This window comes from Poecilia formosa, unplaced genomic scaffold, assembly GCF_000485575.1.
Source record: "Poecilia formosa unplaced genomic scaffold, Poecilia_formosa-5.1.2 Scaffold140, whole genome shotgun sequence".
Taxonomy (NCBI): Eukaryota; Metazoa; Chordata; class Actinopteri; order Cyprinodontiformes; family Poeciliidae; genus Poecilia; species Poecilia formosa.
In genome coordinates, this window is record NW_006800079.1 from 345,654 (window position 1) to 373,602 (window position 27,949).

At 36.7% G+C, this 27,949-nt stretch overlaps 1 protein-coding gene across 7 annotated transcripts in view; it reads right to left on the minus strand.

The window, feature by feature from the left end:
• lrp1bb (low density lipoprotein receptor-related protein 1Bb) overlaps nt 1-27,949 on the minus strand; it is a 308,534-nt gene that overhangs the window by 89,857 nt on the left and 190,728 nt on the right. For all 7 annotated transcript variants that reach the window (XM_016676720.1, XM_016676716.1, XM_016676718.1 and 4 more), the window contains 16 exons: nt 26,114-26,278; nt 25,570-25,814; nt 24,139-24,270; nt 23,716-23,943; nt 23,248-23,422; nt 22,199-22,293; nt 19,674-19,823; nt 10,975-11,115; nt 10,757-10,882; nt 10,470-10,601; nt 4,913-5,047; nt 4,108-4,237; nt 2,035-2,161; nt 1,737-1,888; nt 1,119-1,243; nt 363-734 (listed from right to left, as the gene is read on the minus strand). In XM_016676720.1, the coding sequence (XP_016532206.1) occupies nt 363-734; nt 1,119-1,243; nt 1,737-1,888; nt 2,035-2,161; nt 4,108-4,237; nt 4,913-5,047; nt 10,470-10,601; nt 10,757-10,882; nt 10,975-11,115; nt 19,674-19,823; nt 22,199-22,293; nt 23,248-23,422; nt 23,716-23,943; nt 24,139-24,270; nt 25,570-25,814; nt 26,114-26,278 (2,630 nt within the window). The remainder of the gene's footprint in view (nt 1-362; nt 735-1,118; nt 1,244-1,736; nt 1,889-2,034; nt 2,162-4,107; nt 4,238-4,912; nt 5,048-10,469; nt 10,602-10,756; nt 10,883-10,974; nt 11,116-19,673; nt 19,824-22,198; nt 22,294-23,247; nt 23,423-23,715; nt 23,944-24,138; nt 24,271-25,569; nt 25,815-26,113; nt 26,279-27,949) is intronic.

Here is a 27,949-nt window from a genome sequence, read left to right on the forward strand (position 1 = left end):
TGAAAATAATGCTGTAGCTACAATAATTTAGTTCAAATATTTGTGCCACAGATGGTTTAGGTAAAAAATAACTTCAAAACATGTTAACTGAATATATGTACTCAATGACAGACTGGTTTTAAAGAAGACTATCTGTAAGAGATGATGTCACCGTAGACTTTTACCAGAAGTGTCAATAAATGTGTCTTTGGCTGTAGACGTGGCATAAAAGGTATGAACCACCTGAAATTATTGTGCTTTTACACAAGGCTACCTTAAAGTCCCAAAATTTATGTGCACATAAGAGCATGTCTGCAATAAAGAAAAAGCGGAAAAAAGAAAGTAATTAATCTGTAGTTTTTGCCAGAATGAAATCCACTTACTTTCTGCAATAATATATCGTCCTGCCCAGTCGTCGTTAATAATCTGTATATTTCCATAATGTGCATCGCTGAAAAAGATCCGGTTGGTCCCAGATTTGCTCTGATTGTAGTCAAAGGCCAGTGCAACAATGTTCTTGAAGAAAGCCGGATTTTCCAGTGGCTGAACCGGTGAGTTGAGGTCGTTCTCATCTGAGAGGTGGATGCTTTTCAGGATAGTTCTTTCAGAGAAGAGTAAATAACCTTCATAGCGCTCGCAGGCAAAACCGTCGTCTGCCAAGCGACCGTGGGCACAGGAGCAGGTTCGCCGACCGCTTCCCAGGTGAAAGCACAGCTGCTGGCAGCCTCCGTTGCCCCTGGCACAGGGGTTGGTGCCTTCAAAACACAACACATGTTCAGTTACCAGCTTGCCTTATTTCCTGCTTTGTGCAGTCAGGTATAATTTGTCCTGCCTATATATGACAGATGGGAAAAACTATGGCTAATAAAGAGCCTTAGAATGTCATATTCCTGGAATTTAACCATATTTGACAATATTAGAGCCACTAACTTCAACATAACATTGCTAACATTTGAAGACTGATAAACATTAATAATTGAACTGCTGCTTAACTTTGAGATTTTAAGCTTAACAAATAAACTTGATTGTTTGTCTGGAAATAAGAAAACCAGAGATGTATGTGTCAAACTAATCACAAAAGATGTAAAGTGGCAGAATGTGTAATGAAAAATGAATCAGACTATAAAGTGAAATCCTACCTTTTTCCCTATCTCTGTTGAAAACTGTCACATCTTTCAAATTGACCCCTAGGCCACTCTTCATGGTTACATCCTCACTGGCGTCGGTCTTAAAAGCTCGCCGGATTGAGCCATTGGAATGGGCCCTGAACATTATTAACAAAAATAAATAAATGATGGCAACTAATAAATATATGCTTAAGAAATGGTCTAGTCCAGGTTTTGATTGAGGCAAGTTGAAGGGGTAAAAAAGAAACAGCATTTTCTTGATAGAACTGATAAAAAAGGGGCATTACTCTTTTGCTTTTCTTTCCACAAAAAAAGAAATGCATGCAGGTTAGTTGCACAGGAAATTAGGGAGAAGTAAATTAACCGTTTTTTCCACTAGTTTAAATGTGAGTCACGTGAAAAATATGAGTCTAAATAAGCCATTATAACTGGGATGAAGAAGGATTTAGGATGCTGGTGACAAAGGTTTCTGTCTGCATTCACAAAAATAGGCTTTGACTTTTGGTAAGAACAATTGCTTTTTGTAATATTTTCACACGAGACGCTTGTCGACTTAGGTTGATGTTAAGTTAAAATACAGGGCCTTGCAGGCCAGGGAATTTGAGTGTATTTAGGAAAATAATAAATTACCTGTCAGACCAGTAGATGTAAGGCCCAAACACAGCCACAGAGAACAGGTCTACGTTGGCCGCTGACATTACAATCTCCCGGCTCTCACCTGTTTCAAGGTTGATCCTTTCGATCTTATCTGTGCGTGCGTCGCACCAATATAATGCGTTTTCCTGGAAGGTAATTTAAAAAATGCAGATCAAAGACCCACCCTCTTATGCATATTAAAATTTCACAAAGAAAGCAAAATGATGAAAGAGGAGGTGTAGGATATCTGAGTATATCAGGTTGAAGACAATGCTTGTGTTGTAGACTGTACCTCAAAGTCTATGGAAATCCCATTGGGCCATATGATGCCCGAATTAACCAGGGTAACTTGGTCTGAGCCATCCAGACGAGAGCGGCCAATGCAGGGATTCTGCCCCCATTCGCTCCAGAAAAGGTAACTGTCAAGTATAATTGGACCCACACAAAAAGTGACCTTTACCCACTTGGCTTAACTTCCACAAAGAGAATAAGACAATGAACCAAACCCACATTGGACACAGCAGGCTAAAGCGCTACAAGATAGAACAGATTACTGGACTTTAGTTGTAGATTACTGCCAGTATGTGTTGCCTAACAGAAAATAATAAGAGCTCTACAATAAAACATATCTTAGACTGCAGATTATGTTTTGTCCTTGTTTGACACTCAGAATAACCCCTTACATTGGTTTTGACCTTAAGTTCAACAGAGTACCTTTTAAAACGCTTCAAGTCAGAACTTAGATGTCATCTGTCAATCTCTGTAATTTTCAGAGAAAATCAAGCAATGGGAGACTGACATTAACCTGCAACTATTAGCCCTCCAGGTCATCAAGAGAAGTATTGACATTGCTGTCATGGTAAATTTATGTAAGGGTTTGCCAAATGTGCCTCATTAGTCAGTGGATGTGACAATGTCAGGCAGTTCTTGCAAGTAGGCAGCATTGGGATTTAAGGCAAAAACATATGGCAACATCTGACATGCATACATTTTCAATATTGACACTTATAAGATGTGTCTAAACTGTGCTGAAACAGACTTAGCACAATTAGTGACTCAGCATATTACATGGCAGCAACTTGATATATTTAGCCAGCCGGGTGTGGTGAAGATCACTTGTCAAAGTTCAAATCAAGCATCAACATGGGAAAAAAAGGGAATTAATTTACTTCAAATGGGGTAAGGATGTTGGTGCCAGACAGGCTGGTCTGAGTATTTCAGAAAACAGCCATTACACTTGGATTGTCATGCAAACCATCTCTTAGGTTTAAAGAAAATGGTCTAAAAAGGGAAAATGGTAATGTGAGCAGCAGTGATGCGAAGGAAAATACCTTGTTGATGTCAGAGGTTGGTGGAGAAAAGGCAGATTGATTTGAGATGATAGAAATGCACTAGTAGCTTTATACACCACTCGTTAAAAAGAAAACCATACTGGGTGTCATTCCTGTCAGGAAACTGGGGCTACAGTTCACACAGGTTCATCAAAACCGGACCACAGGTTGGAAACTGCTGTTTGATTCCATGAGTCTCAATTTCAGCTTCAACATTAATTTCAAAGGAATTTGATTTGAACCATATGGAAACAGATTCATGTTGCTTCATATCAGCAGATATGATTGCTGCTGGTGTAATTGTTTCGTTGTTCATAAAGTGACTGAATTATGAAAAACTACACATAGTTTAAAAGATGGTATCATATAAGTGACCATGAGAGAAGTGCTTTGTAAAAGATCTTAACAATTCATGCTAGAATAAAAGATCACGAACAATAAGTTGTGTCAAACAACTTAACATCTTTCCAGCTGTTGTGCACAACATCACAATGAAGCCACACATTTCAGAGGCTTGGGTCTTTATGATTATAGCCTAGATAACTACATATATATCTATAGTCTGCTCTAATCTTTCTCTGCTTTCACCTCTGACTACTCAAACATATGTTTATCGGCCGGCTAAACAGTGGGGAATGCCAGGAAAATGTTTTTAATATACATTCTCAATTGCCAATATCGAGGCAGTCTGGCATGAATCACTAAGAATACATTTTTCTCAATGTTTCTGTTTGATGCCGACACTAACAGAAGCTGCATGTGTATGGTCTAATGCACAGCAAAGCTGGCAAGTAATTGGCTGACTGAATAGATGCATCAATAAGCAGGTAAACAAACATGAAACCGTTCAAGTGCTTAGACAAGGTCTGGTGTGAGAACCAGTTTTTCTCATTAAGGAAAACGACAGAGTTTAAGTAATAATCAGTTTGCTATACATCCTCATACAATCAAAAACCCAACTGATCCCACTGGTTGCAGCCTGTCGCACTGCAAGACTGGACAACAGAATCATAAAACAGAGAGACATTCCTTACCCTTTTTGTGGATGGACAGCAATGGCTCTTGGCTGGTCAAGTCCTTCAGATATCACCACTGAGCGATATGCACCGTTAAGGCGGGAGATTTCAATCAGATTAAAACCATGATCTGTCCAGTACAGGTTTCCTGTGTAGACACAAAACGTTAATGCATAAGAAATATACTCTACAATGGACAGGAATACACCGTGAGTATATGGTTAGGGAGACAGAAACCAGCTATTTGTGTATGGACACATTATTTGTTTTCACCACTGTTTTAACTGACTGATGTGATAGAGTCAATAACATGTATTTGTAATTTATTACAGTGGTTGGAGGATCCAAGCCCATTTAAAACCTTAAAAATTAGACAAACATCCATGAAAATTCAGTGACTTGAAATTTAAAATACACCACTTCAAATGGAAACAAGAAAAGCAATTGTAAGAGAAAACTTGTCAGGTGAACTTAATGGTATGAGAATTTTTAACATGTTCTTTAAATCTGACACCATAAACAATTTTATACCCCGTCTAGAGTCTTTTTGTTACCAAATACTTCCTTTGATAAACATAATTTAAATAAAATGCAGTACATTACGTCATGTTGCATTTGTATTCTTGCAATGAATGATTTTACTTTATTTGCTGAAGAGTTTTTTTGTTTTTGATTTTTTTTATTGAGGAGCAACAGCAAACCTAAGCTTCTACTTCCTGCCAGAACTAGACTCAGTGAACAGAAAGTAAAAATCGTCCACTGTCACTAGCAAGCTGACAGGCTGTAGTAATAGCACCATGATCTGGGGAGACACAGTACTGACCAGCGATCCAGTCAACAGCGATGCCTTCAACTCGACTGATGCCTGTAGTGATGACGTCTTCCCGCCAGGTCTGATCACGTTTGGCGCGGGATATTCTGTTGAGCCCCATATCTGTCCAGTACACTGTGTCATTTCCTGAAAATTACACCATACCATTAATGACAGGACCTAATGGGATGATGAATGCTGCTGCCATGGATGTAGTTACAGTTTTAAACAACTCCAAAATTTACTTTAGCACTGTCAGTTTTACCAAATGTCATGTTGTGCCAGAAAGGACCTCAAATTAGGAGCAGCATAAAGTACAAAATATGACGCTGGAGTATACAGGTTCATCTCAATAAAAAAAGAATCAAAAAGGTAATTTATTTCAGTAGTGAGAAAAAAACAATATTGCATATCTAGATTTATTTCACACAAAATGACACATTCCTGTTCATTTTGATGATTACAGCAAGCAGCTAATGAAAATCCAAGTCAGTTTCTTAAATTTAAAGATTATTTCAAAGACCAACAAAAAGATCTCTCTCTCTCTCTCTCTCTCTCTCTCTCTCTCTCTCTCTCTATATATATATATATATATATATATATATATATATATATATATATATATATATAGAGAGTGTTTTTTAAATGAAACATTTGACATTTTTCACCACTAGGTGTGTCATGAATCCACTTAATATATGAAATTAAATTTTAAAACTGTGCTACTGAAATTTCTGATATTTTAATTTATAGAAAAGCCCTTTTAGTTTGCAAAGCAATGCACACACAGTAAGTCCTTGAGAATTAGGTAAATTCACTATATGCTGTATTTGCAGTGGAGCCTCCAAGTCCGACTCTCCACAGGTTGTTAAGAGCTTACCTAGCATCAGACATTTAATTGCACCATCTTGTTCCTCATGCCTTCACACTCTGTTAACACAAAGATGACATATGACAGAATACAGCTGCGGGGCTTTCATCTGTTCTGCTCTGGCAACCTGGCTTCCATAACGATATGTAAATGAAATGTGCATGCTGTCAGGTGGTGATCCTGGATGGGACTTAGCGCTACATTTGCATGGTCACTTGCCCAAAGAATTAAAGGCTGTGGCAATCATTGAATTTTGTACTTGGACTAAGCTCATTTCTGTTCCAAAAGCTGCAGTCACACTCAAAAGGGCTATTGACCTTCAGAGTCTCGTTTAAACAGTCTGATTTGAAGCTTTTTATTTGTATATTAAGTAAGTTGCAATATTATTCATATTTGTTTAAGAAATCTAACTATGTTTGCTTTGTTTGGAATTCAGCTTTTTGTTTTTTAATTTGAAAAAAATAAGTGACAGCCTAATAAGTACTTTTTGAAATTACAATCAAGTGAAATGATTAAAATCTTTTCACTGCCTAATAATTCTTTATTGCACAAATTGTTTAGGCTTAATATAAGATTTAACAGTTGAAATATTTCCTCAGTAGATTTTGTGGAGTAAACAACAAACAGTAAAGACAGTTTCCCTTGGTTCCTATGAAAGTGAAAGATGTTTGGTGTTGCTTTCGTTCCAGCTTATTTGAATGAAGAAATTCACAACAAATATCACCTCAAGGAGCTTCAATAAATAGCAAACCAGAGTTCATACCAAAATATTTCAAAACTAGCACAAATTCAACTCGGATCAGACCAGATCCTTTCAATACAGTCCATTCAGATGTACATCAAAGTACAAACTATTCAATTCAATCTTAATTATAGGGAAGAAGGGACAGGAAAGAGACACAAAAATACACACTTTTAAATCATATTCCTGGTTAAATCCAAAGTACACAAGAAGTGGCTGCAATAGCTCCAGCAATAAATTTGTCTAGAAAAAAAATATTCCTAAATCAAAATTAGTACCTAAAAGTAATGGCAGCAGCAGCTCAGCAAATTACGTTTTCCAGGAAAAAGACACAGCTAAACACAGAATCACGGAATACTATCTACAAAAAATAAAAATAAAACAGGACATAAAAGTTATTGGCAGTCCTATTACTGACTATAACCATTTGGTAATAGAGTAGGCAGGAAGTGGAGATTACCAAAGCAAAACGAAATAAAATCACTGGTTCAGAATGACTTTTTATGAAAAGAAATGCATACAAGCAGAGTTTATGGCCATCAACAACCTGTCTAGGAAAGGGACCCCCCGAGGGTGTGTCTTCATGTGGAAATATACTCAGTATTAAAAAATAAAAATAAAATAAGGAAGGAAAATGTACATTTTGAACCATTTTAAAATGTTTAAGATGAATGCATTTAAGATATCTAATCACTGGTTTTCATGGAAATGCTAACAGGTCTCCGACTTTCCTTTCCTCACCCTCACATATTCACCTTCATGAAAACTTTAAAAAGCACAGAAAATCACCACGCTGATTGATTCCTTTATATCTTCACTATCTGAATGCTATAAGCATGTAGCTGTGCGAGCATGCCATATCTTTCATACAGAATGTAATTGCTTCAGCAGCAGAATATATATATATATATATAGCACTTGTCAGCATGAAAGGTCAATTGTTATCAGATATTATGCGAGAAAGCACAAAGGTAACAGATGACAACCAAGGCAGCATTATGGCACCTTAAGCTGACACCATTTTGGAAACTCTTTAAAACAGAATTGTTTTAGTGGTTTGATGAAAAGTAGTTTGACAAAATTTCTGAAATTCACTTTTAATTTGAACGTATTATTATTATTTATCTAGATAGTCAGTATATTGACTTGTATTAGAACATATGTATGATGTAATAAATATGATGTAATAAATTACTCATTGTGTTACATACATTTTGTTTAAATACTAGTAGTAAGATAGAGTTTGTAAAGCAATAGAAGAAGTTAATAAATCTTTTATATTCATGTGGATCCAATCTAAAAAAATGTCATTCTTTTTCTTTTCTTTTTGTACTGTAATTTAAATTCATATTCTAAAACTTTAATGCATAAACTGAAGTGTATTTGTACAAAACAATTAAAAAAACCAGTAGCCAAGAATCATAACGTTGGAGATGTACAGGCTGAAAGATAATGTTATTTAAAATGAATATCCCCAAGCAGCAAGGCGTGAACAGAGGTTGCAACATGAAAAAACTCAAGAGCGATGGGCGTTAATAGATATTTGCTTTAGTGTTTCACAGCTATTATAGAGGTGTGTGTATGTGTGTGTGTGTGTGTGTGTGTGCGTGTGTGCGTGTGTGTGCGTGTGTGTGAGAGGCTGCGATAACTGCAAACATGTAAAGGGAGGGGAAAAAAAAGGCAAAAACTGACAGCTGAGGAATATAAAAAAGAAATATAATCAGCACTATGTCAGCAATTTAAATATCACATTAAAATGAGACAGAAAACAGCCCAAACGCTGGGTTTTCAAACAGTTGTCAGAGATGGTATCTGCCTTATTGTACAGATCCGCTAATGCCTGGAATCAGCTTTCTAAAATCCTTTCAGCCACTGTTTAAATGGCAGTTAGCTGTAAAAATCCCGTTTTTATGTTTCTGCATTCATCCTGACAAAGCAAAGCTTCATCAAATTTGAAAGTTACTCAGTCTTTAAATCTAAGCAATGCTATGGTAGTACTCACGGTCAATGCAGAAATCTGTTTGGTCTTAAACTGTGCCGCAGCTCAGCTTAAACGATAAGAAAGTGGTAGATTTCTTTTAAGTTTTCTGAAGAAAATCTAAAATGACTGAATGATGACGTTTCCGACAGAAAATCCGAGAAACAACAAATATTGAAATTTTTATTCATTTATTTTGTCAGGGCCAGTTTTTGTAATTTGCTAATGCAACATTACATTCATTTTTTTTTAGACATGAATAGCCTACTTTTTCATAAACTCTGTAAAAGTGCCAGCCTACAATGTTTACGAAAGTATCAAAAGTATCAAAAAGTTTTTAATCGCTTCACCACCACAAACTTCAATGTAGTTTGTTGATTTATTTTATGTGATAAACCAACACAAAATAATGTAAACTGTGCACTGTAATAAAGACAATGCATAAATTATAAAAGTAGACAATGTTTTCATCTAAACCATTCCATTGTTACTCCAGCTGTTTGTTTAGCGTCCTAGTGGATGGATTGATGCCCATTACACGCAGGTGGACTCTGTCATTAAGTGACCTCCACAAGCAGCTGGACTGGATTTTATTTTGGTGTTTCAGAGTAAAGGGCAAATAATGAATGTGTAACACTTAGAAATTTGTTGATATTTATGGTTATAGGGTGACAAAACTTAAAATACTCAAATAGCAGAGATATTTTTTGAAATGCATGTTACATTGTAACTAAAATCTTTCTTTCATTTATGATCCCTTTGGGATCTTCAGTCATTAACTAATTAAAGCAACTGTTAAACCAAAGGTTACAGTAAAAGCCCTAATATAGTAATTAAAAGTTCACACCACAAAAGGTTTAGCAACAGACAAAACTACCAAACTTCGCTGAAACTATCAGTAGAAAAAGCTCAGCTGCAATAGAAACCATTTGACATTGTTTTATAAGATTGCTGACATGTCTCCATATTGGTTAACGCTCTAATTGCATGTTTCTGTTGCATTAATTGTCCCTTCCACCTGGTAAAGTCAAGGGTCAGTTGTTATTACCACAAGAAACACGTTTAGCAAGCAACCACTTTAAGTTAAGATGATTTCAGTTACAGTAATTAGCTGAGCAATAGCTGACATGATGTGGGTGGACAGCCCATCTGCTGGTTTCCAAGGAGAAGATGTTGTGTTAGCATTTAGATGATATTCCATTACCCTTTCCACCAATCAAACTCAAGTGCTTTTAGAGAAATCAGGAGTGTAACATCACCAGTTCAATCACTTAAGCATCCAACTTTGTGCAGTTTAAGCTTTCAAATAAAGTAAAACTGCTTTATTACAATTGAAATGTGTTAGTTGAATACCTTTCTATTAATCTGACTTTCAACTTTATGGAAAGTAATATCATATTAAGTTTTCAGACTTTTTCTGACTACAATTTCTACATACTTATCACATTCTGGACTCTTTAGTAGAAAATATACATTTCCGACCTCAATAATTATTTTTAGGTCTTATATTATATAGGTCTATATAGGTTTCATAAATCAAAAACAACATAGAGCTATCCGTTTTACAACTTCTAAGTCTTGAACCTGCCGTATAACGACTGGGGGTTTCTACAGTAAATACAAGTTATTTAAATCAAAATTTGGAAACATTTGTATATTTTATCTATTGGTAAAAATAAAATACAAAGTTTATGCTTCATGTGGTATTTTAACTAGACTTATTTTTAAAACCATGTTCAGTTCAACCTGTACTTAAATATGTCTGTTTTAAATTCTCTGTCTGTCCATTTGTGGTTTGGTAAAATCATACGAGTTACAGCTCTGTTCAATGAAAGTGTTTTTCCTGCCTTTTAGTTACTGTGTAAAACACATTCACTGCAAATGACTGTCTTGACCCAGGTGGGAACACAAAAACTAACCAAAAACATATTGGATCTTGAGAGCTAGAATTAACATGGTCTTCTAATTTATATCATACCTGCATGAAAGTCAACCCCCACAGCAAACAGAGTCCCTGTGATGGGCATGAGGGCTTCACTGTTGTCATTGGGGTCTAATGCAATTCCACGGATTCCCTCATGGATGGAATACAGTAGAAATGAGTCAACACCTAAAGAATGACAGAAAGACCCATTACAAACCTTTATTAGCTATCACATATATTTAAATATACCTAATCATTTCTGAGCTTTGATGTGTGCATCACTAACACACTTTAATGCAATCTTACCTTGAAAGTGATGAGTACCTTAAAGCATTTCTCACCTTCGCAGGATGTACGATCGCTGCGTAGATTATATCCAACAGTGCAGGAACAACTGCGGGTGTTCTCCGAGGTTGGGAAGCAGAGCTGGGAGCATCCTCCATTGTTCACTTGGCACGGATTTCTTCCTGAATGAAAAGCATAACCAGCAAAGGCAAACAGTAAGATATTACAGGTGGATACTTGTGTATATTATGTATATCATTTTATGCCTTCTTACCTTTATGGCCCTCCCTGTCGTACACTTTCATATGGACAACACCACTTGTCTTGTTTCTCAGAATCAAAAAGTTCCGGCCGTCTCTTTTGGTGACTGTCCCCAGCTGTGCTGACTCATCATCAGCCCACCACAGTTTGCCACCTGTAAACATAAATCTCATTTACTGATTGCTCTTATTGGTCTAAGTCAGTTTCCTCAATAGTGTTGCTAGCAATCCATGGAGTTGCTTCTGGTAGGACCATATACAAATAAATTAAAAACATGTACATGGCTTTATTTATGCTTTTTTTTTATTAGTAACACATTAGAGCTCTCTTAAATAACTCAGATTGTAAGTCTGTAAGCTGTTTATAAAAATCTACAAAAGCACGTTTTGGTAAAAAATAACATTCTAAAGGAAGCTCACCCAAAAGCATAATATCAGAACTCATCAATTATTCGAAGTGCAAGTGTTAAGTTTCATCTTGCACTAAAGTTCCAAATGGATACAGCTTTCATGTCAGAAAGCCATTTAATAATTGATGTATTCTCTGAGCTGATATAAGATTAATGTATAGTATATTCTGTCCCCTGCTATGTTCACTTGCTGGCTGCTGATGACATGTGCATTTTTCAGTTGCTTTGAGTCATACTCCCATTGATGCCTAGTTTCTCCTACAGCAGCTTTTCACAAACCTCAACAAAAAAAAAAAGGGAGTGGGCAAGACAGTGATGTTCAACCCATGTCTACAGATAGATGCCTCTGGCACTGGTTCAACTGAGAACATGCACTTGCAGTTGTTATGCGTCATAATGTTTTAACATCTCTACTCTCACTGGTTGCCTCTGTGTGACAGAAAACAAAGCCCCCTGGGTCTAAGTATCTCGGCCACCAGGAGCTTTGGTGATAAGGGTGTCTCTAAAAAACACGCACACCCACAACAGCCCTCTGACCCTCAGCACACCGAGTCCACCAATGAGTCCTACCTTTTTCCTCAGGACAATTCTGATCTGACAGGAATGCTCAAAATAAAGCAGAAAGTGCCTTAGAGTTAGATGTCTCCTTCTCACTGTATGCTGGACCTTAAGCATTACATAGTGTCATGGAGATGGAGAAAATATGAATGCTTCTGCGAAGGAGTGATGTCTTTATGGGTGGGCAAATTCAAAAAGTGTTTTTAAAACAAGGAAAGAGCCATATTAAAATAAAGAAATCTAAATCAGACACAAAAACCAACCCTGAATGATGAAGCTATCACCACTCTTCTGTGGAGACCTTGAGAAGGTGCAGGAAAACTACTCAGCTAAGCTGTAGCAGCAACCGTTCAGTAAATGACTCCTTTCTTTAATGCAGTGTGATTTACAAGAACATTTCATTTTATGCTTTTCTCTAATTCAACCAAGCCAAGCAGCACTCTTTGGCACATAACTGAGTGCAGTGGAATATCCTTCAGGATTATTGTTGCAACCAAATTAAAATGAAGAACATTTCTGTGGTTGACACAGTAAATTCTATAGAGATTAGCATCATTTCTTTCCTCTTTAGACTATCCAATCAGGCATTATTTTAACGTCCCACACTTTTTGATTTATCACAAAAACAGCAAAGCAGACAAACACAGAAGCACTCAGAAGAGCAATCCCTCATTGCACTGAGTGCTTGAATGTGAACGCTAACCTTAAAATCGAATGTAGGCCGCATTTCCAAAAATCAGTCAAGTGCACATGAAGAAGAGTGACAGTCTACACGCAGTTTACAAAACATTACGCCCCAGAGGGCATGCTGGCTGAGATTAGCTTTGCACCTTGTGTTAATTTGATGCCGCAGGGACCACTGGCTAGATGTGATTGCTCACTTGTGGCACATCATATTCAATTTCCACTTCAACGGCTTGTTTGATCAAAGACAGGCCAAGGCTGATGGATCACTCACACCTTCAAAATGGAAGCCCTCAAGGCAATTCAATTATTACAGCGCCTAAAGACCTGCATGGGTTGACCTTGTGTTTCCAGTAGTTCTGTAATTACACCATTTGGCAACCAGCAGGAGACAACATCAAGGTGTGTTTGCAGAGTGAAACAAGAACCCTCCATTAGGACTGAATATTTGACCCTACATTATCACTACTCCATATTGGAGGTTTCTCTTACTGGTTGAATTTGTGCACCACTTCCCCCTTTATCTGAGTATCAAATATCATCAGTAAATCAGAGAATTAACCATTTTTTTAAAAAAAGGCCACCTGCTGAATGAGCCTTTATTAAAACACTGACACGATTCATAATGATAGGTCTGCTCAGTGTGCATCGCTTTAGTCACCACTGAGGACACAATAGTCTCTGTGATGACACGTTATTAGTGACTAAAAACTAGAACTATAGAAGAAGTCCTTTGATGATTACTATGAAGGGGAAGCTGCCTGACCAACTGCAGAGGAGCATAACGCCTAATTGTTCAGCGAAAGTAAAATGATACATGGTTTTCCTATTTTTTTTTAATATATAAATAAAAATCTGAGAAGTGCAAGACATATTCTGCCCCCTTGAATCAATTCTTTTCAGAATCACAGATGCATTGCACTTAAAGCGGCAAATCTCTTTGGATATGTTTTTGCCACCTCTTGAACATTTTGCTCATTCATATTCTAGCCTACTCAGGCCAGGTGGGATGCATCTGTGAACATCAATTTTCAAGCCTTGTCACAGATTCTTTATCGACTGAGTCTGGGCTTTGACTGGAACATTCTAATACGTGAATGTGCTTCGATCTAAATCTCATTGCAGCTCTGACTGTAAATTTAGGCTCGATCTTCTGTTAACCCAATCTCAAGACTTTTGTAGCTTCTAAAAGGGTTTCTTCCAGGACTGCCCTCTATTTAGCTCTGCTCATTTCCCTGTGAACTGTGTTGTCAGATATGTGAAGTGTTAGTTTTTTAGTGCAATATCTTTTCCATTGAACAGTGTTGCGTGGCATATTCGGTTTAGGACATTGTTTTATAACATAACCCTACTTTAAACTCCATATTCCTGGTTCATTCTTATCTTTCTTTCCTTACCAAACTTTGGTAGCCTTCACAAATTGAAGAAAGGAAGCTGAATCCATGAGGAAATTACACTTGAACAAACATGAACATCCATGTATCCATTTTCTTCTACTTTCCAAGTATGTGTTATGTTGTGTTCTCTGATAACATGACTGTGGACTGTGATTAAATGTGAAAAAATTAAACAGGTGTGAATACTTTTGTAAGGCATTATTTATATGTAAATAAAATAAGAGTGTTCCTTTTTGTCCAGTTCATCCGATTTCAGCTGGACTAACCAGCAGGCTGTTACAATAGCATTTCTGAATTCAGCTGAAAACGTTGTATTTCTGCATGTCCCTGATCTGTTGGACATCTTTGGCCTAAAATCTTGCATCCACCTGGCATCCATGACACCCACCTGCTCCTTTAGCCAGTACAGCAACTGGCATCTATGGACAGTGGCGCAACTGCACATTATTCAGGTGGATGCGAAAACATAAATCAAAAGAAGTGACAGGACTTTGCCACTCAATCTTTTTTAAGTACAAAAATAATATTTCATCAAATGTTTTATCTCATTACACATTATGAAATGATAAATAAATCACTTAGTCATTTGATACATTTTTATGGCAAAGACACAGGGACAGACATTAATGGAAAGCAGAATATGTATAAATTATCTGTGCATCGGAAATTTGTGAAACCTTAACATCTGTTCTGGCTGAGAGAATCCCATTATCCAATCCCAAGACTACTTCCAAAGCTTTTAAATGTGGTTAAATAAGAATCAAATGTGAAATCTTCTGTATATACTCGTGCTGGTAAAAGCAAAACCCAGTGAAATTAATCTTTGTTTTTTCTCAAAAATATTAAAACACAGTCCAGTGCTGATTCTAAGACTACTTAGTTTTCCCTAACATAGGTAAAATTAGTCATTAATTGTGATTGATGGAGACCCGTGGACATCATTCCAGTGTTTTGCTGTACCTGCTTCTGTGAGGGAACCACGCCATTAGTCTCTGTCACCTCATATTCTCGCTCAGATTTGTGAAATGCAATAATGAAGTCTCGAAGGTCCTTCGCTCTCAAGTCTTAGCTGTAAAGAATGCTTATGAAAATGAACCAGCAGATCTGTTTCTTTTTTTTTTTTGTTTTTTTTTTTGTTTTTTGTATTGGAGGTTGCTACCAGCTAATAAAGAGGAAAAATTTAGTTCTGCCATGGCTGTTATTCTGTAACACTGTAATTAATGCAGTCTGCACATACTGACAGTAACCCTCCACACAGGAAGCAAGGGCCTGTCAAGATTAATAGCATACATCGGCGAAGCACAAAGCATCAGCCTGACAACAGTCTTTTATTATTTATAGATGGATCGACAGACAGACAGATATGTGGACAGGCACATTGCGTGTGTAGATGACTTCTACATTGCTCAAATCTTGAGAATTGGGATGTCTCCCGACGAGATGAGATTTCATTTAGCTTGCCAAGACATGCTGTATGACATGCTGAGAAGGTCAGAAGTCTACAAACAGAGAGCATCCAAAGGAACTGTTGCCATGTCGAAAATTACACTTGGTTAGGTGCATCTGAGTGTAAAATTGAATTATCTCAGCCGTGCTGTAAGTGTTCATTTCAATGAGCCCTTGACTTTGGGGTCTTGTTTTTCTTGTGTAAGCGCAATCTGTCTAAACTTTTGTAGGCTCTTAAAAGGTCTAAATGGTAATGTAATTCTCTGGACAACTCGGTTACCTTTGTTTACAGTTGCAATTTATGTTGGCTTAAGTAACATAAACTCATCTTCAAAGCAAATGATTGAGAGGAAAGCGTGTTGTAGGATTCAAGAGAAATAATGTTATACTGTCTTCAAGAAGTAGGCGACAGAACAAGAAGAGATTTCGTTCCACAAACTGAAAAGTGGGATTTCTTCAAAAAAGTCTTAAAAAACCGGTAACATTTTTTTGCAACCACTGTTTTAGCCTTTTGTTCAACATTAAGACTCTATTTGGGAAACTACACAGAGAACCTACTCATTGTTTGCCATGCTATGCTTAACTGCATATTTAATCATAGTATGAAAATGAAATGAATGTCACATGTTATTCTTAATGAGGTCAAGGTTTTAGGCAACAGTTAGTAATCCAAGAGTGGCTTTATGTTAAGCTGCTAATTGAAGACATGCAACCCCATCAGATAATATCACCTCATTATTAGAGGTGTGCCGATCGATCGGTCACCGATCACAATCGGGCCGATTTTCGTGAAAAAGTGCATGATCGGTGATCGGCGATCATTGGCTCTTGTTGCTGCTGTGCAGCTGGTCTCCTCTTTCCTTCACACTGCGCAAACGCGCAGCAACAAATGCTAAGCGATGTGGAACTATAACGCACTGAATGAATGGGGAAGTTTGCGTGTTGCGGCGGAAAATTAAAGCAGGTCAAAATGCATCAACACAACGAAGCTAATACGACATAAACAAAGCCATACTTGACGGAGTTTGGCTACATCGAGGCTCACTGCAGTAAAAAAGACATACGGAGGATCAGATAGCAGGTAAAGCAGCGCACAGCTACAAACACTCACCCGGATTAGCATGACGGTCAGAAAGCTAAACAAATAACCTGGAAAATTATTTAAGTCTTCGAGCTGCGATGTAAGACGCTGGTTCTGCTCTCGCTGTTGAACCGCTGCTACAGGTAGTAATATTTGACAGACGGAGCTTCGCTTCTGCTCCACCTGGTAGTGACTCTCACACTGAACCTGCTTAAGCTGCAGCATCTAACTTAAAAAATAAATTTTACATATGTATTAAAACTTTCGCTGTCCTAACATGAGACAGATAATCTCTGAAAAAATAATCGATATCCTCCCTGTTCTGCATAATTACTCCGCTCAGTCAGAAACAGCCACTCAGAACTAGCAGTAATCAGCTAGCCGCCATGCTATCAGGAAGTTTTCATTCAGTAACTCTGGATTGTTTATTGTAATGGAACCTGTTTTTGCCTTTGAATGTCAGGTTTTATACTTGGACTTCTTGGCAATGTTGAGAGGTTTTATTTTGGCTCTTTGTATTATTTAGCCTCTTAGCCTTCATATGTTATCAGTCTGTTAAAGATAGTATTATCAATAGCAGTACAATTTGCACAATGCCTGTTTTGTTTAGTTTTCTTCTTGGAAAAAGTTATTAAAAACAAGTTTTTGTCTAAATTAAGGTGAAATCATGGTTCCTTTTTCCACATAATGTAACCAGTAGTGTTTATGATAATAATAATTATGTGATCGGTATCGGTGATCGGTATCGGTGTATCTGCCCTCATGGGTGATCGGTATCGGTATCGGGAGGAAAAAACCTGATCGGCACATCCCTACTCATTATACCATGTAAATCTGTAAAGAATAAAATAGCATTACGGGATAGCATTCTCCAGAACAAACTCAAGAAAAATGTTTCTAAATTTACCGGATGAATTTACTCTAAGCTTATGTATCAAAATTAAAATGATAACCGCCATAAATAATATTACCAAAACTTTAAATACTTAAGTTAATTATTTATTTTTCTCTATGAATAATTGTTTTTCTGTATTGTAACAGACTTCAAACACAATATGTCTGACTCTTTAAATTCATCAAACCTTATCTATTACCTCACCACTTTGACTTCTTCAAAACTGCAGAGTGGGATTTGATCTGAGAAACATGCTGATCAACCGAATCTGATGCAGATCATAAATGCTGATCACGGTGCAACGGCATTGTACTTGTATTTAAAGCCCTCAATGCATCTATAGAGGCTGCATTAGGATCAGAACACAGAGCTTGGCCCTGTGGGGATTTCCCCTCAGACAGGGAAATCACATGAAGTCTGTCACAAATGTCGTGCATATTGCTGAGATGAATCCTATGAGTTGTAAGCAAACACCCTTGGTTCCTTAATCCCAGTGGCAAAATTTCAAAAACACACATGGCTCAGATTTTGTCAGATCGATAAGCATGATGTGAAAGGACAAACTGATCCATTATTATGGTTTATGGTTGCACATTTATTACGGAACTATGATCTCAAAGGGACGGCGATCATCTCGAAATAATCTGCTGAAATGCTGTATTAATACATGAGAATTAAACACTTTCAAATGGTCAATTACCACTATGCTCGCTTCGAATAGTTTACATCAGAACATTTACTGCTATGACAAAAATATAAATACATAAAGATCCTGACGTAAAGGAGAGGCTATGAACCCTTTAATAAAATCTAAAGCACAGTTAAAGATTCAAATCCATGTCGGATTGATATTTACATCATTTTTTTAATTTTTTTAACATACAAACTTGCTTTGTTTATGAACTGAAGTACTTTTCATGTTTTGGAGTGGCCCAGCCAGAGTCCCCACTTTGATCAGAATGTATGAGCCTGCAAATTAAAGTAATGGCAAGGAGACCTTTTTACAATCAAAAACACCTATGGAAACATGTAAAATAATGGAAAATGATTCTAGAAATGTTTGAATGACACTATATTAAAGACAATTCTTTTCATAGATTGGTGGAAGAGGTAAAAACATATTTTATCAACCTATTATTAGCAAAATAGTAAAAAAAACGTTTTTTGTCAAAATTGATGGTCATTTTACATTTCATTTATTATTTTTTGAGAGAGAACTGTCTAATTTGCTGCAAGAAAGAAAAAGAACATTTTTGGTTGAATGAAACTAAATTTAAGTCTACTATGGGTATGAATAATCATGAATAAAACTGCAAAAATACAGTGATAATTCTAGTTACCATACAAATTCCTCAAGACTTGAAATTTTTCATATTGTGTATATGTCACATAAATTAATCTTTAACCCTATTTTTAATCATGTATGTTAACTAAATGTTTATTAGAATGAAAAAGTCCAACATTATTCTGGAAGATATGACACACCATCGTTTCTGAGAAAAGAGTATCTGAGAAAAAGATCTTGTTAATTTTAATTAATAATAATAATAATAATCAATTTAATTTGTACTGCACTTCTCATTAGCAAAAATCTCAAAGTGCTACACAGTGCAACTAAAATCATAGATAAAATCAACATCATAAAAATCATGTGGAGGCAGAATAGGCTTGCTTAAATAGAAAAGTCTTTAAGCATCTTAACTATTGTCTATCTTCTGTTTATGGGGGCTCCTGTCAATCTCAGTCACATTTTTTTTCATGAATGTTTGGACTGAATTTAGCTTTAATCATTTATCAGTGAAAATGTAAATTTTAACATTACTGTTGCCCAGAGACATTTGATGTTGGACTAAATAGACAATGTCAGGAAGAAACATTGTACAACAACATGAAAGACATCATCATTTAGGACTGGTACACTTAAGCTGCTTCTAATATATCCATCAATTGATGGATGGTGTGACACATTGGATTTAGCAGTGATAGTAAGAATCAACATGTAATTAACACCCCCCACCTTTTCATTATAAAAGGAGAGAGAAAATCTATCATCAATCACTGCTGTGATACGTTTTAATTATCTAGCGCTCGGGCGAGTTTGCACAAAGTGAAGCACAATTGTTGCTAGGACTCCCTAAGTGACTCTAGTCTACCCACTTATCTGGTTAAACATTTAATCGGTTCATACCTTTTGAATAATCCTCTGTGGCAATCTGATAGACTTGTGGCGAGACTCACTCACCCATTACGGCCAGAGCTGTGCCTTTGGCTAGCACCCTCTTTAGAGTCTCCAGCACTTCCAGCCCTCCGCCGTCCAGATTGCACCTGTTGATTGTGCCATTGGCCGAGCTTATCCAGTAGAGCTTGTTGGCAGTGAAGTCTATTGAGAGACCTGGGAGAAGTATAGGTGGAGAGAGCAAACCAAGTTTTCAATCAGTGCACTACAAATTGCCGAGATGTAGGAATGGACATCACAAAGCAGATAGATATAAGCAACTTTCAAAGGAAGTTGGTTCCACTAGCATTTATTTAACTGTATCAAATTAAAGTGGGACTGAATACAAACACACAGCATTTCAAGCAGATTTTTATGAGTAAAACAGATTGGAAATCTTGTACCATTTCCCTTCTTCTTCACAATTAAGTGTTAATTTTTATCATGTAAAATCTAAATGCACTTTAAAGGCTGCACTTTTACCACTTTGTAGGTGACAAAATGGTAATAATGTCCAATGGTTATGTATGCTTTTGCAAAATGCTATGTTGTTATTGGAAAATGTACACAAGAAAAAAGTAGAACAGCTCTACAGTGGCAGCAGCCACAGCTGAATTATCAACATATATTTTTTTTATTATTTTACATTCTGTTGTTCCTATGCACCTGGTTAGAGTATGACTAATAAAAATGTTTGTCTCTCCTCACACGTCTACGTGGGGGATCGTTCAAAAAGAGCTCCAGCTGGCATGAAAAATGAACAAGAATGAGAACTGACTGCTTTTCAATCCATTTCCTGGCCAGCTGATGGGTTTTTTTTTTCCCCTCCAAACAGTATCCCTGTTAATGTTTGGAGCTGAAAGCAATTTCAATTGTGTACCTCCGGACATCTCACTGTCTCGCACCATGTGTTGGATTTATGTCTGGCAGATTCACAGTCACAATGCATCATTAATTTACTCTTGTCCCCAGGTCTACCCCATAATCATAAATGAAACCAGTGAAATACAGAGCATGCTGGTATCTCCATGGCTGACAGGCCTGGGAGAATGAAGAATTGCAGCAGAGACAAAGCTGTTCTGTGTGACAAATGAAAAGTTTGACCTTGAGCTATATGTAACAGCAACTTCTACAGATGAAGACCAGCTGATTGTTTTTGCATTTGCCCATTTAACCATGGATTAAGTGACGTTTACAGTCAAAGAATTTGCTTGCTTCTAATAACAGCCGTAGAGAGCAAAGCTCTCATAAACAAGCTGAAATGGATAAAAATGAAGTAGCAATGAAAAATCACTGGACTTTTATTAAACATCATCTCTGTGGCTTCACAACATGTTGCCACAAGACACTGTTGTACCAGTTAGAAGTTCACTGCAACATCTAAATTAACGCTAAACGAAATTGTACAAATTATTTCCCATTACGATGAGAACTAATATCTTACAATAGCTGCTTAGCATACATTTCCATATAATTTAAAGATGCTGGGAGTGTATCACATTCAATTTCCACTCTTTCTGGCTCTGACCTATTACAGAATTAAAATAATAATCTGGATGATATTACACCTTCAACAGAGATCAACCTAATGGCTTACAAAGCACTTTCCAAATGTTGTGGTAATATTCAAAATAATCTCTCATTAAATAAATATTAATTTACAAAACACTTAAATCCTCTGATCTATTCAGCTGACAACAAAACACATTAGGGCTGCCATAATTCCTTTAGAAAAACTAATGATGTTGATTATAATAATCTACTGACATTGATGTTCTTCGAGGACACATCATTTTTTATGGTTTTATCTTTTTCATCTTCTTAACATTTTTAGTAATTTATTTTCTTCTTAATTGCTGTTGCACAGAAAGTCCCTTCTCTGCAGTCTGCAGCAGTTCATGTGCATGAGTGTCTCTGCATGTGTGTTATTAAGTCGGCCGCATTCAGCTCAACTCATTGGCTGTCTCTGTTTGCACAATATTTCAAAAGAAGCATGGCAGATTTTGTTATTTTGCGATGATCTGTGTTATAACAGCTTTTCAAACATTTCAAGGACCACAGTGGTCTAAATAATGTCAGCACTTTGAAATATGTGACAGTAAAGGGAGGATTTGGATGCTCTGAAAAGTTTAATTAACAATCGAAGAAACATCCATGGACACTATCAATAAACAAACCCAGAGGCTAAATAAAAGTAAACAAAGATAAAACTTACAAACCACGTTTTTTTAAACTTCTGAAATTCTGTCTGCTGCATTTATCAGTAAAATGTTGATTTATGTAATTACATTCTAACAAGACTCAATCAATTTATTAATTTATTGTGTGATATTTTTTGTAGAACTAATATGTTTGCAGAGGATTATCACGTCACTGTCTTACATCCTATCAAACATGTCACAATATAAAACACAAATGCATTAGTGATCCTTGGAAAACTGTTCGACCACATCGATGTCCATTAGCCCTAATTTGGTCAACTATATTCATGCTAAGTGAGCTACAAGTAAATAAACAGTTTTGGTTAATTAACCGTATAAGCTTCCACTGACCTACAGGATCCTTTTGATTCTGGTGGAGGACTTTGCTGTTACTCCCATCCATGTTGGCCATGTTAATGGTGTTGCCATCTGTCCAGTAGATTTTCCTGCATGACAGAAGAAAGGTGACTGGTAGTAATTCGGTTAGGTACTAAACAACATGAAGCTTACAAAAACACATCATCTTAAAAATCCTATTTTCTTTTTCTATTATTATTTTACATATTTATCTGCACAGATATTTTAAAAATGTATGTAATAATGTCTGGATAGCCTAGCTTTGAACAGCAAAAAGACAGAGCAGTACGTTGAAAAATGTAGAAAAATCGAACCTTTAATGACTTTGTTTCAGGTAAAAAAAAATGCAATTTCTATTTAACAAGATTACAATATGTAACGGAATAATTTTTTAAAATGTATACTTGACATTTGTTAATTAATTGGAGTGTCAAACTTTAACTGGAACAATACGGTGTTGCTAGACAACATCAAAATTAAAAAAAAAAAAAAAGAAAAAGAGCTGCTAAGCATGGCGCACAATCTGTTATGCTGTGGATCTATTTCTCTTCTCATGGGATGAGAACAGAAACAAAAAATGGAAAATTGATTCTGATTGGGTCTTTTAGCAGAATAAATATCCAAAATCATAGTCCAAATGAATAAAAATTGTTCTACAGAAATAAAATTAGCAATTTTTTATTGTAAGTTAAGATCAACAATCTACATCCCAGTAGAAAACATGTGGAGAGTACTGAACAGATTTTTTTTTTTAATTTGTCTTCACTAAACAAATAGACGCAATTTTAATTAAGTTTAGATTTTTCCAAATTCTTCAGTCTGAGATTCTGCTGTGGCAGTAAAAGATGAATTTAGAAAAGGCCATTTTACACACCATCACCAGGAGTGCCAATAAGTGTGGAGGGATATGTAGAAGGTGTTTTTTTTTTTTCCAAAAGAGCTTTGATCTTCTTCTCTTCCTTTTGTACAAGTCAACTCTTTGTGACACTATACAGTGATGGTGATGCACCCATGAGATGCACACACTACTCTAATCTACTTACCCTTTGGCAGGGTGCACTACGAGGCACCTTGGCTTGTCAATGCCGTGGATGATGGACGTCTTCAGGGACCCATCAAAGCGGGCCACATTGATTTGTGACTCGTCATTTTCCGAGCTGACCCAGTACAAGTTCTTAGAAAGCCAGTCTAAAGCCAGACCCCGACAGTTTGCTATGTCTGACAAAAGAAGAGCATGAGAAACAATTATGCTGTGTTGTACATAGTCAAATTATTTCTTGACTAGACTAGACACACAGACGCAGACGATCTTAGATTGCATACAAATATTTGTTGCATCATACGTTTTTGCAAGTTACATCTGCAATTACATTGATTACTATAAATAAATAAATCTCACATCTGGTTTAAAAAAAAAAGCATGTATGGAGTATTACTTTCTCATTTGGTTCTTCATTCAGAATTTCCACAGAGAGATTTTAGAAGACTCCCTGGAAGACTGCCTGCCCCACCTGAAGAAATGATGGTCTCCAGCTGGGTGCCGTTGATGAACACCCGTTTGATGGTTTGACTTTTGATGTCAGCCCAGTAGATCCTCTCCTCCTGAGCATCAAAGTCCACTACTGTGACATCGTCAATGTCTGGCACCGTCAGCGCCGTCATAACGTTCATGTAGGGGTTATCAATGTCAACACCACGGATTTCAGAGCGTCGCACATACAGAAGAAACCTTTTCAGCGCTGGCGAGATAATAAAACAACCATTTGAGAGTCTTTTGAGGATTTCTGTTGTGAAACGCAGGTGAAGATCCACTAACAGCCAAATGTAAAAGTTGTCAAAAGAAAGAATTAAAGTGTAAAAGGCAGCAACTTACATTTTTACTTGGACAACACATGCTGAAAGCGTGAAAAATGAGGAAGGGTGTTCTTGCTCACCAAAGCAGGATTGTTTGTTGGCTGAAAGCTTCATGAGGTGTGGACAGGTGCATGACGCGGTGCGGTTGTAATTGATGAGACACAGATGTGAACAGGGACCACGTCCATCATTCTCTTCGCAAGGGTTAGAGGCTGATGGGGAAGGAAGGAGAATAGAGAAAAGTCAGCATAAAGTGAAAAGGAGCAAGGGGATTTTCTGGGATAATTACAGTTTTTGAGGTGGTCAAAAGGAATTTTCAACATGGACGAACATAAGTTAGATTTAAAAAAAGCAAGGATGGTAACTGTTATGATTCTAATATTGTTTTACAAGCAGGAAAAAAAGCACACAGCATTGTGGCTCTCAGACTTAGATGCTGTTGAATTTACAAACGTTATGGACCATTCATTGTTGAAAAAAAAATAAATCTTAGCTTTTTATTGTTTAACAATACAATGCCATAATATCTCTTGTCGTTGTGAAGTACTTTAGTTATTGAAAAGCTAGTTAAAAGATGTAAAGTCCTGCCAATCCTGGATATGACGATGAGTGTTTTAAGACCGACTTCACAAATACAGCATATAAAGAAGAGGATAATGCATTGCTTTGATCATCTCAAATGCGAACTGGAGATGATCAAAGACTGCTAGCATGAGCAATACCGCTACATTTCAGTGCATTTCAGTAGACATGTTCTAGTTTCAAGTCATTCTACACTCCACTGCCAATTGAAAATACCCAATGGCACAAAATCCAATTGAATCATTGCTGACTGACTTAACCCAGATATGTAGTGATCGTCATAATTTATTGAAGCTACAAAGTCTTTCACTTTTAGAAGGTTTATTGGTATCTGTTTATCTTCTGATTATGCTACACAGCAACTTTTTAAAGTTTGAATCATGCATTAGCCTACTTCTTATACCTGGTGTTATTAAACACAACACCAGGTAAGCTGTCAAGTCATAAAATTGCTGGGCAAACAGTTTTTGACTGTACGAGAGCAATATGTTGATCAGAACAGTCAACATACCTACAAGGTAGTGTTTGAAATGAACTAATTATGCTCATTATATTGAATGTCTTGGCTAAAACAGGTTTAGCACATATTGATTTTTATTTTAACCAGCTCTCTTTACTCAGATTCAGCTCATAAAAGAAAGCAAAAAATATTGTATTTGTATGAGTCAATTACAATAATTTGGAAGTAAAGACAAACAGATTCAAAGGTAGCATTAAGCTAAAGTGGCTTATTCTCTGCATGAGTACTATTTTTCAGTCAGGCACCTGCTGGTTGACTGACGGGTCAAATGAAGGCAGAGGCAGAAGCTAAAACTAATTACATATGGCTTTATTTTGTAATTGCGTTATGAGCCCTGCATGAGACTGACTTTCACTTTAAAAGACAGCGTGTCCTACATCAATATCAAGTGACTCCACACAGTTCTCACCTCGTGGTTGCCGGCTGGGATGGAAGATCTGCAAGTCGAAAGGTTGAGCACTTGTCTTCTGGATGACAGTGACGTTTTGACCTGTCCACTTATTGGCTCTGGCTAATGTGTTTGTTCTCCAGTCTGTCCAGTAGACATTTCCACCAAAGAGAGACACAGCAAAGGGATGGGACAGGTATTCATGGCCCCTGAGGATTTCTATGACCCCAGTGCCATCGTAGAGTGCAGAGAAAATGGCATCGGAGCTGTTAAAGAAAAACCAACACCATATCAAAGTTTAAACTTCTGCTTTAAAGTCCTTAAAGTACAAGATGGAGGGAGATCAAAGTGAAACCTTCCAATCCACTGATGGAACTGGTAAAATGTTCAATAGCCACAGAGTGGCATTTTTTTTAAAGTCTATAAATATTGCATGTCTTGCATAATTTAATGCCCACTAGGAGAATAAGATGATAAAATTTCCTTTGGTGAAACTTTTGCGGTATTTAATGGCATATATGAATTAAATGGTTAAGATTTTTGCACACAATTTGAAATTACTAACCGTGCATCTGTCCAAACAATCCTTTTTTCTAAATGATCCAGTGTTAGTCCATTAGGCCAGGCTCCAATCTCCATATCCTTAAACACAATGTGTCTCCCGCTCCCACTCATGGAAGCAGCCTCAATTCTTGGAAATGTTGCATCCCAGTCAGTCCAGAAGAGAATTCTTAAAACAGAAACAAGATGGGGGCTGTTAGCGTCTATTCTTCTTTGCGGCTGCTGAAGATGGAAAGCATGGAGGTACTGAATACAATTAGAGTTTCTCATCATCATGCTCGTCAAAGGATAGAAAACAGTAATTATGGATATGTTATTGCATCTGTGTTATGTAACACAAACAGCAGTCCTGATGACTGCCCAAGAATCGCAGTGTTCCAGTGAAATTCTTAACCATCTATGACAAGTAAGCAGGTTGAGTTTTTTTAAAACAATATTTTCCTAACAGGGGTGTTCTGATCACAGCTTTATAAAATCATTTCTCTTGGACTCCTTGATTAAGCTTAACTACTAATACCATTTCATGATCTCCGATGGTCTACAGTTTGAGATTTTGTCAGCTGCATCCACAGAAAGCCACAGGGTCACAAAAATCACAACCCAATAAAGCATTTATGTTTTGACAGCATAGCAGGTTTTCTGTTTATTATACTTGTTCATTTATTACATTGGTACACTTTATATGTCTCAACTTTAGCCACCCGCAGTTATTTTGTCTCGAGTAGAGTCTAATGATCACATGGCTTTTCACAAAGATGTTTATTACTTACAGTAGTGCTAGTAGGGTTGCCAGATCTCATGCAACATGCATCTTAAACCCATTCTGGACTCATTCACTTTTAAAGCTGGCTAAGGAACTTCAAAAGAAAACCAAGGCCCCATGTATCACTAACAGTGTGCAGCCTCTTCCTATCAGAGAACTGTCCATTCACTGTCAACTAAGTCATCCAAAATTAACAAGAAAATGGGTGTTCAAATTTAAATCACATACTGGCGACAACAAAACCGTGTTGGGAAGAAATATATCTGTACAGATCAATAGGCTTATTCACTTGATAAGACCTCAGTGATCAATCACCCACTCCTTTGAGTGGATTCAAGTAATACGATTAGAATTATTGCCCCGTAATGGAAATGCGCCTTTAGGTACCAAAAGTACCCATTAATCCTACTCTCTACAGTCATGAAATGTAGTCTAGTCATCCTTTCAAATGTGAACAAGTACAAAAGGAAGAGTGTGTGAGCATATAACTCATTCCTTAAAAGTGTTAAATTGATTTTTTGGGATGTCTGGGTTTTGCCAACGGCTCCAACCACTGGCTTTCAGACGAAATTAAGATAATGTAGATGCAGTATCTAATGAAACATTGTTGCAACATTTCAACAGCAGAGAAAAATAGTTTTTTTATAAAAGTTCCCAAAATCTCATATTTTGAAAAGGTTCTTTGAAGTTCTTATCTTTCACATCTTGCTGAGAATAGAATAGAATTCAATCAGGCTGTAATTGCTAAATCAATGGGAAATATGTGTTTAATAGTGAACTAAAACTCTTCAAACACTCACATTTAAAAGTCGCACATTAAAGAAGGTATGTAATAGCTAGCTATAAAAACACAAAAATCTAATCAGCAAGACATTCATTGAATTATTTTTGTGTGTATTTTATGAAATAGGTCCCATTTTAAACACCTTACATCTGAAGGTTTCTAAGAGACAAAAGGTGGATATTATTATCAATATACCAGGTGTGGTAATGGTTAAAGGAAGCAAATCAAAACCTTTCTGAAGGGAAACACAAGAACTCAGACTTATCCAAGCTAAGGGAAGGGCCAAAAAAATA